We start from the raw sequence: 16,231 nt of genomic DNA, 5'->3' as shown, positions 1-16,231 counted from the left end.
CTCTAAAGTCACCTCCTCTTTGGCAGTCCCCTCCCGGATGTCCAAATGGGGGACTATTCCGAAATATTTTGCCAACGGAGAGATCACCATGACTCTTTTGCAATTACAGAACACGTGTCCTGTTGACACACGTCATGTGTCTTTACTGCAGTGGTCTCCATTGCCTACTACATCCCCATTCCGTTGATCATTGCTGATTCTTCTACCTTTAGGAGCATTTTCGTATCCCAAGGACAAGACAGAGCCCTGAATCTCTATCCGCACCTCCGCCCTCTGTGATAAGGCCGTTGGCAGAATGAGGGTAACTTATTATGGCGGAAGTCGTAGGCCGCCAATGCAGATTATTAATCCAAATTTAAGAGATGGTGGATTTAGAACCCGAAACCGAGGTTGTTTTGATTAGTAATCAAGGACGCTGCCCCTAGACCACGGGTGCTTCTGCAGCACAAAGATACTCGGAAGCATCTGAATAGAAATGTGCAAAAGGTATTTCCAGTAGATATAGGATATCTGTCTCTTTCCACTGTTGTGTAGCCATTTCGCTACAAAATGAATAATCGAAACTATTACAGTCGTTTATTGCATGCTATTATCAAAGACGTATGATAAGTAAGAACAGCTTGATTGTAAGTCATTCGTACCGCATCAAGCGAAAGCATAGCGGATTATACACTGAAGAGCCAAAGAAACGGGTGCACGTGCGTAACATCGTGTAGGGCCCCGCAAGCACGCAGAAGTGCCGCAACACGACTCGGCTAATGTCTAAAGTAGTGCTGGAGGGAACTGCACCATGGATCCTGCAAGGCTGTTCCATAAATCGGTAAGAGTACGAGGAGGTAGAGGTCTCTTCCGAATAGAACGTTGCAAGACATCACAGATAAGCTAATAATGTTCATGTCTGGGAAGGTGGAAGTGTTTAAACTCAGATCCGTGTTCCGCGAGCGACTCTGTAGCCATTCTGGACGTGTTGACGTGTGGAGTTTCGCATTGGCTTGCTGGAATAACCCAAGTATGTCGGAATGCACAATGGACATGAACCGATGCACTTGATCAGACAGGATGCTTTCTTGCGTGTCACCTGTAGGAGTCACACATAGACGTATTAGGGGTCCCGTATCTCTCCAACTGCACGCGCCCCACACCATTACAGCGCCTCTACCAGCTTGAACAGTCCCCTGCTGACATGCAGGTTCCATGGATTTGTGTGGTTGTCTCCATACCTGTACATGTTCATCCGCTCGATACAATTTGAAAAGAGACTCGACCGACCAGGCAACATGTTTCCAGTCATCAAAACTCAATGTCGGTGTTAAGGGGCTCAGGCCAGGAGTAAGCCTTTTTGTCTTACAGTCACACGAATGGACCTGCTGCTCGATGATGTTTCATTGAATGGCTCGCACGCTGACACTTATTCATGGCACTGAAATCTGCACCAATTTGCGGAAGGGTTGCACTTCTTTCGCGCTGAACGATTCAGTCCCGTTCTTGCAGGATCCTTTTCCATCACCGATGTCGGAGATTTGGTGTTTTACCGGATTCCTGGTATTCAGTTCCTGCTATTAACGGTACACTCGTGCAATTGTCGTACGGGAAGAAGATCCCACGTCATCGCTACCTCGTAGATGCTGAGTCACATCGTCGACTGTAACACTGCGTTCCATCTCTCTTATATCTTTATAACCTCCTACTGTAGCAGTAGTAACCTATCTAACAACTGCGCCCGACACTTGTCTTGTATACGCGTTGCCTGCCGCAGCGCCGTATTCTTCTTATTTAAATACCTCTGTATTTGAATACGCATGCCTATACCACATTCGTTGGCGATTCAGTGTATATTGAAATTTTTTGTAATAAATACCGATATATCGATTTTTATCAGCAGGCCTGGTAGAAAGTCAAATGGCTAGAATTGGTACAGCAGGCAACTTGGCCGCGAAAGTGACAGATGCGTGTCTGACACTAGTCGGAAAATCGCAGTGGGACAGTAAGGCATGCCAAGTTTCTTTTAATCCTCCAGCGTTTATGGTCTAGAATTATTCGAATTCGACCAGAATACAAAAAGGAAATTTCCTGGTTGCGCCTTCACGACGACAATCCGGCCCAGGAAGCGAAAATTGTGCACGAGTTTTTCGCTAGCAAATGGATCACAATTCTGGATCACTCACCGTATTCGCCTGATTTGGCCGTAACTGAATTTTGGCTTCTCCCCAGATAGACGTTGTCAATAAAAAGACACCGTTATGGCGCAGTTGAGGACATCCAAGAAAATGGTACTGCATTACTACACGCAACTCCTAGAAAGGACTACAGTGACTGTTTCAAAACATTTTGAAAACTATTTCGCTGGCCGAGGTGGCCGAGCGGTTCTAGGCGCTACAGCCTGGAACCGCGCGACCGCTACGGTTCCCAACAATTTTCGTAATGAACGATGGAAGATAATCATGCTGGTTAATGTACTCCTGGTAGCTGAACAGAATTTTGTAGCTTTTATCGTTTTCTTTTCTTTTCTATTTATTTTTTCTGGAAAGTAAGTTTTTTGGGGTCATCAAAATAAATGGGCACCCTAGGTAGAGAAGATCAGCAGTTTTAGTCTCCCTGAGGAGGTCGCAGCAGTGGATCGAAACGTCGAATTTTGGTTTACGCAACATGTGTAGCAACGAAATAATTTCGTTGATATAAACACTGACTACGGATGCTTACGCTCAGAAAGGTGCACTCACCGTGGGCGAGTATCTCGCCCTGGTCCCGGGTCCAGTAGTTGATGGACTTGGGGTAGGCCTCGGAGCTGCACTCGATGGTGACGTGCCGGCCGTCGTAGGCGCCCACCAGCTGACTCTTTGGCCGCACGATGGGCGGGACTGCAACACAGGCGGCGTGGGGTGAGCGCGCGCTGCCCAGCGGGGTGTAAGGGCGGGGGGCGGCGAGTGGCGGCGCGGCGGTACTCACAGTGGACGACGAGCGAGATGCGCTTGCTGACGCTGGGCGGCACACCGTTGGACGCGATGCACAGGTAGGGACCCATGTGCAGCCGCGAGACGCGCGCGATGCGGAACACGGCGCCCTCCACGCTCTGCACTGCGGCACAAAGACAGGCCGGCGGTCAGACCACGTGCGCCGCAGCGGCCGCGGTGGAGCGCACAGCGCTCACTGCCTGGGAACCGGAGCACAGGCGCGGCTCCGAGCCCCTGGACCAGCAGCTCTTTAAACTCCACACTGAAACTCCATCAACTACACTCTGGTACAGTTGTGGAAATGAGTATAAAGCCATGGGTATCTGTGGGAAAATTAATATTGTCGGTTGAAATATTTGTGCACTGTGTGTACGCAGCAGTATGAATCCAGTATATCGCCAGCTGTATCGCATTTGATGTCATTAGTGTTATAACTGCGACCGGGACTGTCGCGGGTTTGCAATGATGGAAAGCGCGGCGGGACCCGCGGAGAGGCCCGCGAACAACAACACAACTGGAGAGGACGGGCACGACCAACGAAGGACAGAACGAACAACAACAATACCGAACAACGGAGTCACAAGGGAACCAAACAAACACGTCCACTCGTACACAGAACAAGTAACTAAGTTCTCTAACGCGAGGCGATGTGGCCACAGGCGTAAGCGAGATTAGACTGACTGGCTGACTACTGCTGCTGCTGCTGCTGTAAAACACTGGCGACATCTGCCAGGTGTGGGGGCAGTGTAAGCAGCGTAGCTGCTGTTCCTGCTTTGACCTCAGGGTTAAACTGAGTTGCCTATCTGATTGAGATACCCTCAGGGAGTGCCTCTGACTATGGAGACGCTCTAATTGGCGTATCGACACCGCGGGAGTTTGGCTACTCCCGCAGGAGGTCGAGCCAACGTGCTGTTAAAAAGATGAAGAGAATAAATAATAAAAACAGGCGATAACATCGGAGACTTAAAGAGTAACATGGCGAAAACAAAGCGTGGAATTTAAAACAAAGAACAGAGGGATGATGACGTTAATAAAATACATACGAAGCAGACAGGTAAAACAACAGACAGACAATTAAAAAAAAAACACGGCGACAGTCTGGTTTCTGTTCGCAAAAGACATAAAATTCACACCTAGCGACAGCATGGTTTCTGTTCGGAACACGAAAAAGACGAACAACACTGAACAGTCACTGGAACACTGCACTAAAAAGTTGGCAAATGTGGCATACCACAGCCGAGAGCAGGTGGGGGGGGGGGGGGGGGGAACTGGACAGATGATGGGAAAATAAAGAAGGGGGGAAGGAGAGGAAAAGCGAAGGGGGGAGGCGCGAAAGGAGCCGATGGAGGATGAGGACCCATAAGAGGGGTGGGGGGTGCTGGGCAGACACAACGGGGACTGGGGAAGGCAGAGGTGGGGAATACAAAAGGACTCGAAGGGCGGGGGGGAGAAGGAAGAAGGGAGAGGTTTGCTGGGGAGAAAACAGGATGGAAGGGAGGAAGAGGGAGCCCAGGCAAAGGACAGAGGAAAGGAGGGGGGGGTGGGGATAAGAGTTGATGGGAGGGATAGATGGAGGGAGAGAGGGCATCATCCAGGAGGGGGAGTTGATGGAAGCCAGCTTGGTAAAGGAGATGAAGGGTGTAGAGATGGGGGGTAGGGGGAACACAACAGTGAAGGCGTGGCAGGGGTCGGGGACGGGAGAGGAGAGGAGCAACCAGGGGGTGAGGGGGATCAAGGCGGCGGGAGGTGTAGAGTATGTGGATATGTTCGAGGAACAGGAGCAGATGGGGGAAAGGAATGAAGTCATAGAGGATCCACGTGGGGGGACGGGAGGCGTATACGGAAGGCGAGGTGGAGTGCATATGACGCTCAAGGATCTGGAGGGACTTATAGAATTTGGGGGGGGGGGCAGATATCCAGGCAGGACTGGCATAACAGAGGATGGGACGGATTAAGGATTTGTGGGTGTGGAGGATGGTGGCGGGGTGCAACCCCCATGTCCGGACAGAGAGGAGTTTGAGGAGTTGGAGGCGGTTTTGGGCTTTGGATGGGGAGTGGAGATGAGGGATTCAGGTGAGGTGACGGTCAATGGTGAGGCCAAGGTAGGTGAGGGTGGGGGTCTGGCTGAGCGAGAGGCAGGCGCTTAAGTACTTTGTCGGGGGTGCCGCTATTGGCAGCTGGAAACACGTGTTCCACTGTGGCGCCCTCACACTAAAAGCAGTCCAGGAGGCGCGCGCCGCCACAGCTTACAGCGCGATGGTGCAGTGTCCTCTAGGGGTCTTCGACGTCCATGACGTCTGACGCGGATTCAAATTCCGCGGCGCGCGGTACCAGAAGTAGTACACTATATCAGAAAATATCAACGAATACGGTGGTGGAGAATGGAATTCGGTATAAAGGCAGTCGGCTCTGTGCGATGTCAGTGTGTGTGTACGTGTCTCTACTGCAGGCAGGAAACACACATTACTAAAGAGAATGCTGTGTACATAAACCACGATTCTGACAATGCGACACGGAGAACAGTTATCGTGTGATGAAAAAACAAAAATCGATGCGAACGGCCACTCTCTAATCGAACGAGGACACTTTAATCTTATAACCGCCAAGAAGTTGAAACGTTCAATTACGGTGATTGATAATTTTGTTAGACTGAGTGTACGGTATGAACTGAACGAAAAATATGGGCTTAGTAGATAATTATCTGTGACCTCGTAGCGGCTACCTCTGGGCAACAGAAGGGCCAGAAACCGTTATTCTCCTCTACTTGTTGCTGATTTGCGTTTGCAAATAATTGCCAGACATGTACGACAAATTTTGTCAAATGATAATCATATAGTATTCAAGTAACGACTGCATAAACCTGCTCTAACACCCAGATATAACCAGGCCATATTGGAGTTTCCTGAGAAACGTCTGTCATGGACTTAAGAATGAGATAGTTTAATTTTCATGGGTTGGATGGATTTCATTATTATTGGGTTGATCTGAGAAAAGGGCAGCAGGTAACAATGAGCAGCAATTTTGTTGCTGGAAGTGTTATGATTCATGCAGCCATCTGCGCTAAAGGTAAATCACGCAGTGATTGGTTAAACACAGAACGAACTGTAACATGTACACTGAGGTACTGGAGACACAACTCACTGGAATGTTCCAACAAGATAGTGCATCTGTGCATGCTTCTGCTACAACCAAAAGATGGTTTGAAAATAAAGATATCGATTTCTTGCCCTGACCTGCACGCGGCCCTGACTTGAACCCCATGAAAACCTTTTGGGGGCTACATCAAAGGCGTGTTTATCAAAATGAAAGGCAATTTGAGCCCATATGTGAGCCGAAACGAGCGATGAGAGAAAGGCGGTGACAATTTCACTGCAACAATTACAAATCCTAACCAAATTAATGCTGAAGATAATTTTTGAGGTAATTAGGTAGAACGGTGTTTAGACAAAGTACTGACAATGCAGTAACACAACAGGGCACTAAGTGCCTTTATACAAATTTCCATCCAGGAGATACGAACATCTTATTTTATCACTCATGCTATGAAAGAAACTATATAACGTCATGATCCTTTATGTCTTATTGTCTACTATTTTCACTATAAATTTGATATACGTTTGCTTTAGACATTGTACTACTGCTGTCGTAAAATCTCGTCCTCTATACTAATTTCCACAACTGTAGTACCGTAAGCGATTTCATTCTCATCGACAACTATGAGGTTGTGCTGTTTGAAGTTTTTTCGACGTACAAACTGCTGGAAAATTTCTAGGGTATTGTTCGCACTTAAAGATTATGAAATACTGTGCAACTTTCGTATCAACCGATGCAACACAAATGAACATTTCAAGTAATCATGCGGCGATAATTGAACAGTTTTACGAGCTATATCCTTCCTTCAGCAATGACAAATTAGGAAAGGGAATTTAAGTTCAGGGAGAAGACATTAAAGCTTTGAGATTTTGCGATGTTATTCTATCAGGCAGGGCAGTTGAACGGAATGCATTGTGTCTAGAAAAGAGGTTATAAGATGAACATAAAAAAAGTAAAATAAGCCTTTAAAAAGGATAAAAAATCGTCTTGACTGCAGTAAAATATTTATTTTCAATATAACCAGTTGCGATCACAATGCGACCATCTTCAGCCTTAAATACCTGATCAGGTGAACATCCGCAACTGAGGAATATATTTATACAATAAAAATCCTCTTCAGTTACCAGTAATATTCTTAATTTGTTGCACAACCGGTTTCTAAGCGTAAAACTTCGTCTTCAGGGACATAAACGTGTGACTGTTGATCACTCAGTCATTGGGGATCACATCGACGTCAGACAAACGCATGATAGCGTGGTACCACCAAACAAAGCGTCCGCCTGGACAACACGACAGCGATAACATGTCAGAGGTAGCATATTCTAATGCTTTGCTTCGCTGACAGTTTATTCTGGTTGGATGTAAAAGAGACACTGGAGGTCTGTTGTAACAATGGACAGGTTACTTAGAAGAGTATGGCTTAAGAATAAACACAGCAAAGACGAATGTGATAAAGCACAGTGGAAAACAGAATAATCATTTATTTAGAGAAATCCCTCCCTAGGCGCGACAAGACGCCTCCTGAGACGCGACAAGTTAGCAGAGGCAAAACGCAACAGGGAATGACTATATTAATGTGGTAACAGTGAACTGCAGGAGCGTCTATAGAAAGGTCCCAGAACTGCTCTCATTAATAAACGGTCACAATGCCCACATAGTACTGGGGACGGAAAGTTCGCTGAAACCAGAGGAAAACAGTAATGAAATTCTAAACTCAGATTGGAATGTATGCCGCAGAGACAGGCTGGACAGTGAAGGGGGAGGCGTGTTTATAGCGATGAGAAGTGCAATAGTATCGAAGGAAACTGACGGGGATCCTAAATGTGAAGTAATTTGGGTGAAGGTCACTGTTAAAGCAAGCTCAAACATGGTAATTGGATGTCTCTATAGGCCCCCTGGCTCAGCAGCTGTTGTGGCAGAAAACCTGAAGGAAAATTTGGAAAATATTTCGAGTAGATTTCCCGACCATGTTATAGTTTTGGGTGGAGATTTTAATTTACCAGAAATAGACTGGAAGACTCAAACGTTTATAACGGGTGGCAGGGGCAAAGAATCCACTGAATTTTTTTAATGTGCATTATCTGAAAACTACCTTGAGCCTTTAAACAGAGAACCGACTCGTGGTGATAACGTTTAGACCTTCTGGTGACAAACAGACCCGAAATATTTGAAACAGTTAATGCAGAACAGGGAATCAGCAATCATAAAGCGGTTATAGTATCGGTGATTTCAGCCGTAAATGGAAATATTAAAAAAGGTAGGAAGGCTTTTCTTTTTAACAAAAGTGACAAAAAGTAGATTTCAGAGTACTTGACGGCTCAACACAAAATATTTATCTCAGGAGCAGATGGTGTTGAGGATCAGTGCACAAAGTTCAAAACGATCGTACAATATGCATTAGATGAGTATGTGCCAATCAAGATCGTAAGAGATGAAAAAAAGAGCCACTATGGTACAACAACCGAGTTAGGAAACTGCTACGGAAGCAAAGGGAACTTCACGGCAAACATAAACATAGCCAAAGCCTTGCAGACAAAGAAAAATTACACGAAGCGAAATGTAGTGTGAGGAGGGCTATGCGAGAGGCGTTCAACGAAGTCGAAAGTAAAGTTCTATGTACTGACTTGGCAGAAAATCCTAAGAAATTTTGGTCTTATGTCAAAGCGGTAGGTAGATCAAAACAAAATGTCCAGACACTCTGTGATCAAAATTGTACTGAAACAAAGGATGACAGACTAAAGGCCGAGATGCTAAATGTCTTTTTCCAAAGCTGTTTCACAGAGGAAGACTGCACTGTAGTTCTGGGTGTTGTGTGCTGTCCTTAGGTTAGTTAGGTTTAAGTAGTTCTAAGTTCTAGGGGACTGATGACCATAGATGTTAAGTCCCATAGTATTCAGAGCCATTTGAACCATTTTTGAACCATTTTTTGCACTGTAGTTTCTTCTCTAGATTGTCGCACAGATGACAAAATGGTAGATATCGAAATAGATGGATAGAAAAACAATTAAAATCGCTCAAAAGAGGAAAGGCCGCTGGACCTGATGGGATACCAGTTCGATTTTACACAGAGTACGCGAAGGAACTTGCCCCCCTTCTTGCAGGCGGCCGTGGTGGCCGTGCGGTTCTAGGCGCTCCAGTCCGGAGCCGCGCTGCTGCTACGGTCGCAGGTTCGACTCCTGCCTCGGGCATGGGTGTGTGTGATGTCCTTAGGTTAGTTAGGTTTAAGTAGTTCTAAGTTCTAGGGGACTAATGACCACAGCAGTTGAGTCCCATAGTGCTCAGAGCCATTTGAACCATTTTGAACCCTTCTTGCAGCGGTGTACCGTAGATCTCTAGAAGAGCGTAGCGTTCCAAAAGATTGGAAAAGGACACAGGTCATCCCCGTCTTCAAGAAGGGACGTCGAACAGATGTGCAAACTATAGATCTATATCTCTAACGTCGATCAGTTGTAGAATTTTGGAACACGTATTATGTTAGAGTATAATGACTTTTCTGGCGACTAGAAATCTACTCTGTAGGAATCAGCATAGATTTCGAAAAAGACGATCGTGTGAAACCCAGCTCGCGCTATTCGTCCACGAGTCTCAGAGGGTCACAGACACGGGTTTCCAGGTAGATGCCGTGTTTCTTGATTTCTGCAAGGCATTTGATACAGTTCCCCACAGTCGTTTAATGAACGAAGTAAGAGCATGTGGACTATCAGACCAATTGTGTGGTGGATTGAAGAGTTCCTAGATAACAGCACGCAGTATATCACTCTCAGCGGAGAGAAGTCTTCTGAAGTAAGAGTGGTTTCAGGTTTCCCACAGGGGAGCGTCGTAGGACCGTTGCTATTCACAATATATATAAAAGACCTTGTGGATGACATCGGAAGTTCACTGAGGCTTTTTGGGGATGATGCTGTAGTATATAGAGAGGTTGTAACAATGGAAAATTATATGAAATGCAAGAGGATCTGCAACGATTGACGCATGGTGCAGGAAATGGCGACTGAATCTGAATGTAGACATGAGTAATGTGGTGCGAATACATAGAAAGAAAGATCCTTTATCATTTAGCTACAATATAGCAGGACAGCAACTGGAAGCAGCTAATTTCATAAATTATTTGGGAGTAGGCATTAGGAGTGATTTAAAATGGAATGATCATGCCGGCTGCGGTGGCCGAGCGGTTCTAGTCACTTCAGTCCGGAACCACGCGACTGCTACGGTCGCAGGTTCGAATCCTGCCTCGGGCATGGATGTGTGTGATGTCCTTAGGATAGTTAGGTTTAAGTATTTCTATGTTCTAGGGGACTGATGACCTCAGATGCTAAGTCCCATAGTGCTAAGAGCCATTTGAACAATTTTTTGGAATGACAATATAAAATTAATCGTCGGTAAACAGATGCCAGACTGAGATTCATTGGAAGAAACCTAAGGAAATGTAGTCCGAAAACAAAGGAAGTAGGTTACAGTACACTTGTTCACCCACTGCTTGAATACTGCTCACCGGTGTGGGATCCGTACCTAATAGGGTTGACAGAAGAGATAGAGAAGATTTTCGTAATAGCGAAAGCGTTACGGAGATGATAAACTCCAGTGGAAGACCCTGCAAGAGAGACACTCAGTAGCTCGGTACGGGCTTTTGTTGAAGTTTCTAGAACATACCTTCACCGAGGAGTCAAGCAGTAGCCTATATTGCTCCATCTTACGTATATCTCGCGAAGAGAGCATGAGGATAAAATCAGACAGATTGTAGCCCACACAGAGGCATACCGACAATCTTTCTTTCCACGAACAATACGAGACTGGAATAGAAGGGAGAACCGATAGAGGCATTCAAGGTACCCTCCGCCACACACCGTCAGGTGGCTTGCGGAGTATGGATGTATATGTAGAGAACTGGGAACAACACAGGCATGAACGAAGTGAAAGAATTCTCCTAGGAAGCAAGATTACGCCAAGAAAGATGTCGCAAGAGGTTGACACAGGAGAAGGAAGCCTTCTCCAACAAATGAACTCTACTGGTAGCGGATCTATGTTACTAAACGGGTAACTCGGTTCGTGGTGCATAGTGTCAGTTACAGATTGCTTATCTTACAGCTTCCAAGTGCATCAAAAAATTTCATTTTCAGAGTTTCGTAATTTTGATGACCGAATTTAAAAATTTAAAATGCTGTCATAATCTGCTTATGAAGAGGTATAACATTCTGTTAATGGACTAATACAGCACCACAAGTACTGTATTAGAATCTCTGTGTATTTCTTGAGGTAGCTTAATTCCCGGAGCGCAAATTACCCAGATTATGTGCATACACTTGGCGACTTCCAACAAACTTTAAACATCGAACTTTTTCTAAATATTTCCTCGCTTACATGGTTAAGGTCAGATAGTTAACACATTGGCTCATTTACAAATTAGTCAGGTGTCTGGAACTGTATTATACACGGGCGTTAGATTCGTTAATCGAGAGTGTGCGGTTTACTGATACGAAACTGAGGAAAAATTTCTACAAAGTGTTCATATTTTCTTTTTGAGTCATCAGTCTTCTGACTGATACGGGTGGACCACCATGAATTCCTCTTCAAGGCCAACGCTTTCTTCTCAGAGTAACATTTGCAACCTACGTCCTCAATTAATTACTGGATATATTCCAATATGTATCTTTTTGGACAGTATTTACTCTTTGTTGCTCCTGCTAGTATCATGGAAGTGATTCCCTAACGCCTTAACAGATGTTCTATCTGCCTCTCCCTTCTTATTGTAAGTGTTTTCCATATATTTCTTTCCTCGACGATACCGTGGAGAATCTCCCCAATTCATACCTTATCATTGCAACTAATTTTCAATATTCGTCTGCAGCACCACGTCTCAAATGCTTCGATTCTCTTCGTTTTTTTCACTGTCCATGTCCCACTACCATACAATGCTGTGTTTCAGACGTACGTTCTCATAAATTTCTCCCACGAAATAAGACTTATGTTTGATTTAAGCGGACTTCTCTAAACCAGAAATGCTCATTTTGTCAAGGCTAGACTGGTTTTTATATCCTCCTTGTTCCGTGCGTCAGGGGTTGAGGTCTAGGAAGCTGAGTTAAGTAGTTCTGCTATTGCGTTGTCACCAGATCCGATTTTAAATTTCTCGGTATTCTCATTTCTACTACTTCTCATTATTTTACTCTTTCTCTCTATCCATATTCTGTACCCATCAGGCTATTCATTTTATTCATCACTTTCTGTAATTCTTCTGCACTTTCACTGAGTATAGCAATGTCATCAGCGAATCCTATCACTGATATCCATTCACTCTGAATTTTAATCACATTCGTGAATCTTTTTTTTTATTTCCGTCATTGCTTCTTTGATGTATAGACTGAACAGTACGGGCGATCTTACATCTTTTTGATCTGAGTACTTCATTCATCTAGAGCACAGAATTATCTTGAAGTGAAACGTGGACCACCAACAATACGGAGAGAAATCTGGGAATTATTCCAATTGCGGTGCTTTCGAAGAAGACGTAGACGGAGAAAGTGTGGATTTAAGAGGTTATATAAAGTGTAGGTGAGCAAAAGATCATTGCCAAAAGGAAGGAGAGGTTAACAGGACATCTGCTAATACATTCAGTGATACTCAACTTTGAGACGGAATGGCAAGTAGAAGAAAATATGTTAGGGACAATCTATAGCTGGAATATCCTAAGCAGATTGTAGAGAATGCTGACGGGAGGACTTATGCATAGATGAAAATATCAACACAAGATAAGAAAATGTGAAGAGCTTCAAATAAAAAAAAATAAAATAAAATAAAACGGTATTTCATGGCAGAAAGCACCCGCTATAGTGAGGGATATGTAAACGTAATTTCTAGTCATAGCGTAAGAAGCATACATACTTGTATATATGTAGTGGTGAATGAATCACATGAGCATATTATTATATTAAAGTGTACCCTATCCGAAAAATAAATATTACTTTTTTTCCATTTGTAGGTATTTTAGGCCCATTTTTACAGGATACATACAAATACCGAAGTTAGAAATTGCTTTGGATCCGCAGTTACCCATGTTCGGTGTTACCGAACTCATTAATTTAATTGCTCCCTTATTGTGCTGTAAAATGAGCTCTTTTCCTATCTGGAGAACATGCATTTGCGATGCAGTTCTCTACCAGAAAGCAGCTAGCTGAAAAGTATCTCTGTCAACATCATAAAGGGCGGATATCGTGTGTCCCGTTAAATAACGTTGAATAACGGATTTTGATTAAACGCGCCCGGATGCACAATAACGACGTGAGCCGGAGTAGCACATTGTTCAGTTGAATAGCCCCCAATTTTTTGAGGAACTCACTGGTGTGCATTCTTCACGTGACAATAAATGAACAGTGGCTGTATATCTCATTCACGCTCCTTCTATTGACAAACACTCGCTTCCTCCTCGGTCTTGGACAATGCATCTGCCACGATAGCAACCGTTCCATTTTGTTCACGTTAAAAAGCTCACGGGCCACTATACAAATAGACAACAATTGATTGGTCGCTGCGCAGTTGTATGGAAGCAGCGATTCTGAGTGACTGAGCTGAGAATATGGGAGAGAATCATTCATCAATATGCAAGCAGTACACAAATAAAATATTGATACAAACAATCCCTATATTTATCAGTGTGGGAAACGTGTGCCTTCTTTACCTACGTTTTTTCGTATGTTCCATTCAGTTTATTTCTGCTACCATCCTACGCCGTTTTCTAGCGTTTAGCTTGTCTGTGATTTGCTGTGTTCAGAGGAACTAGGATAAATTTCTCACGTGGCTACAACAAAAAATAGTGGTGAATTTCAGCAAACATATTGAAATGTCTATTCACATGTGATTTCAGGACGTAGGATCATTACACAGACACTGTGCCACTTATTCGAAAGCAATTATACTCCAAAGCAATTATTCAATTATTTAATATCTCTAGTGCCACCTATGCTTCCTCTCCGTAAACGGCTATTAGAGTTTATCAGAGTTGGACTAGGTGCTACAGAGACTCACGTTCAACAATGTCTCATGTGCCTAGTAAAAAAAAAAAAAAAAAAAAAAAATGGCTTTAATATCCCAAAATATACACATTATTAATGCACTGATAATTCAGAAAATGAAAGGGATTTCAGTTAAATTTCATTAATTTGAAAACTGTCTTCGAAACATTGCTCTATACTCGTAACAGCTCGAAGCCAAACGCACTTGGTTGAGAAGTCTCAATCGTGTGCGTCCCTCGCATTAATCCATTAGTACAGAGATAAATTTGGTGGATTAACTTATTTAAAGTTCGACCCTGGATGTAACTGGTTAATTACAAAGTTTGGTCGAATTATCAAATCCGGCTTAATAATCAAATATACTACTGTTAGTTTCTGACTCTGTAAAAATTATAGTAATTACATAAGTATTTCATACCAACATATTTTACGATTCTTTCCCCTGCTGTAAATGATTTGCATTAGTAAAAAACTAAATCTCATCAAATGAAAACCCCTATATAAAGTGCTCTCATTATACGCATATCTCCCTTATGTCGACAATAATGTATAAACGTAATCATTGCTACTTTTCCATTGCAATTATGTGTGTAATTGTCGAAATGGAGTATCCTCTTCGTTGAACGGCTAGGTCCGTGATTTCCTTTCAGAAAATTCACAGTTCCTAGTTATTTCCGGTAGTCATCTACTGAAATCGAAGTGGAATTTGGGTTCCTCAAGGAATTTCCACTAGGCCCTATTACGTCCTTAATCTATATAAACGATTTAGTACACAATCTCAGCAGCCTTCGCAGATTTTTTTGCAGGTGATTCTGTCGTTTACCGTCCAGCAAATTGGTGAGAAGTTCAAAACTCACTGCAAAATTATTTGTAGAAGGTGGCAATTGATCATAAACAATAAATACTGTAAGATCCTCCACATATACGGTAAGAAAAGAAAAAAAAACACTGTTAAATTTCTTTTATCTAAAAATAATACCGTTTTAAAAATTATCGATTCATCTAGACATCTAGGTATTGCAGTTACGAGCAACTAAACTTAAAATCATCACATAGAAGATGAAGCAAACTAAAGACTACGTTTTATTAGGCGAACACTCAAGTACTGCAGAAAATCTGCTAAATAGACTTGTCCATCCTCTTCTGGAGTATTGCGTTTCTATATGGGAAACCTATCAGATAGTATTGATGAAGGACATCGGAAAAGTTCAAGACGTGCCACATGCATTGTACTTCTACGGAACAGCGGAGAGGCTGTCACGTACATGATAGGGAGTTTGGTCAGCAAGATTAAAATAAACGCGTTTTTTGTTGCCCCGAGATATTTTCACAAAATTTAGGTCACCAACTTTCTCCTCGGAATGTCAAAATATTTTACTGACTCCCACGTGCAGGAGTACTTACCATCATAATAAACTAAGATAAATCAGAGAGCGCGTGTAAAGATTTATGTGCTCTGTTTTTCGACGTGCTATTCGACAGTGGAACAGTCGAGAAACAGTCTGAAAGTGGTTCTTCTACCAAATATTAAAGAGAGAAACGCAGAGTTATCATGTAGATGTAAATGAAAATTTGGACTGCCGCTCCACGATACTACAAAAAAATGTTCAAATGTGTGTGAAATCTTATGGGACTTAACTGCTAAGGTCATCAGTCCCTAAGCTTACACACTACTTAACCTAAATTATCCTAAGGACTAACACACACACACCCATGCCCGAGGAAGGACGCGAAACTCCGCCGGGATCAGCCGCACAGTCCATGACTGCAGCGCCTGAGACCGCTAGGCTGATTCCGCGCGGCCACGATACGACAACCTCCAACTCTTTGCAAAAGCTAAGCAAGTCCCCTGCAGACGGTACAAATTCTCTGGCTTTATATGTCTGACGTCAACTACACAGAAAACGGCGGCAACACCCGCTGCCTCACTCGCATCTGGTAAGCCACACATTCCTTCCGGATTCCACCAAACAGGGTCTCAAATTTGGTTGGTATGGTCTGGCGAACCCAGGACCCCTGTGCTAGCGAATGGTAAGCTCAGCCAGTCCTCTGTAACAGTAACCTGTGGGTATGCTTCATCGACCACCATGTGACGCGCCGGGCGGAGTGGCCGAGCGGTTCTAGGAGCTACAGTATGGAACCGCGCGACCACTACGGTCGCAGGTTCGAATCCTGCCTCTGGCA

The 16,231-nt window shown here is 43.9% G+C and overlaps 1 protein-coding gene across 1 annotated transcript in view; it reads right to left on the bottom strand.

The window, feature by feature from the left end:
* LOC126188618 (opioid-binding protein/cell adhesion molecule homolog) overlaps positions 1-16,231 on the bottom strand; it is a 342,397-nt gene that overhangs the window by 55,012 nt on the left and 271,154 nt on the right. The window contains exons 5-6 of the mRNA XM_049930219.1: positions 2,947-3,075; positions 2,721-2,858 (exon numbers count right to left, since the gene is read on the bottom strand). Coding sequence (XP_049786176.1) covers positions 2,721-2,858; positions 2,947-3,075 — 267 coding nt within the window. The remainder of the gene's footprint in view (positions 1-2,720; positions 2,859-2,946; positions 3,076-16,231) is intronic.

This window comes from Schistocerca cancellata, chromosome 5 (assembly GCF_023864275.1).
Source record: "Schistocerca cancellata isolate TAMUIC-IGC-003103 chromosome 5, iqSchCanc2.1, whole genome shotgun sequence".
In the NCBI taxonomy this organism is placed as follows: domain Eukaryota; kingdom Metazoa; phylum Arthropoda; class Insecta; order Orthoptera; family Acrididae; genus Schistocerca; species Schistocerca cancellata.
This window is presented reverse-complemented; position numbering and strand designations above follow the sequence as displayed.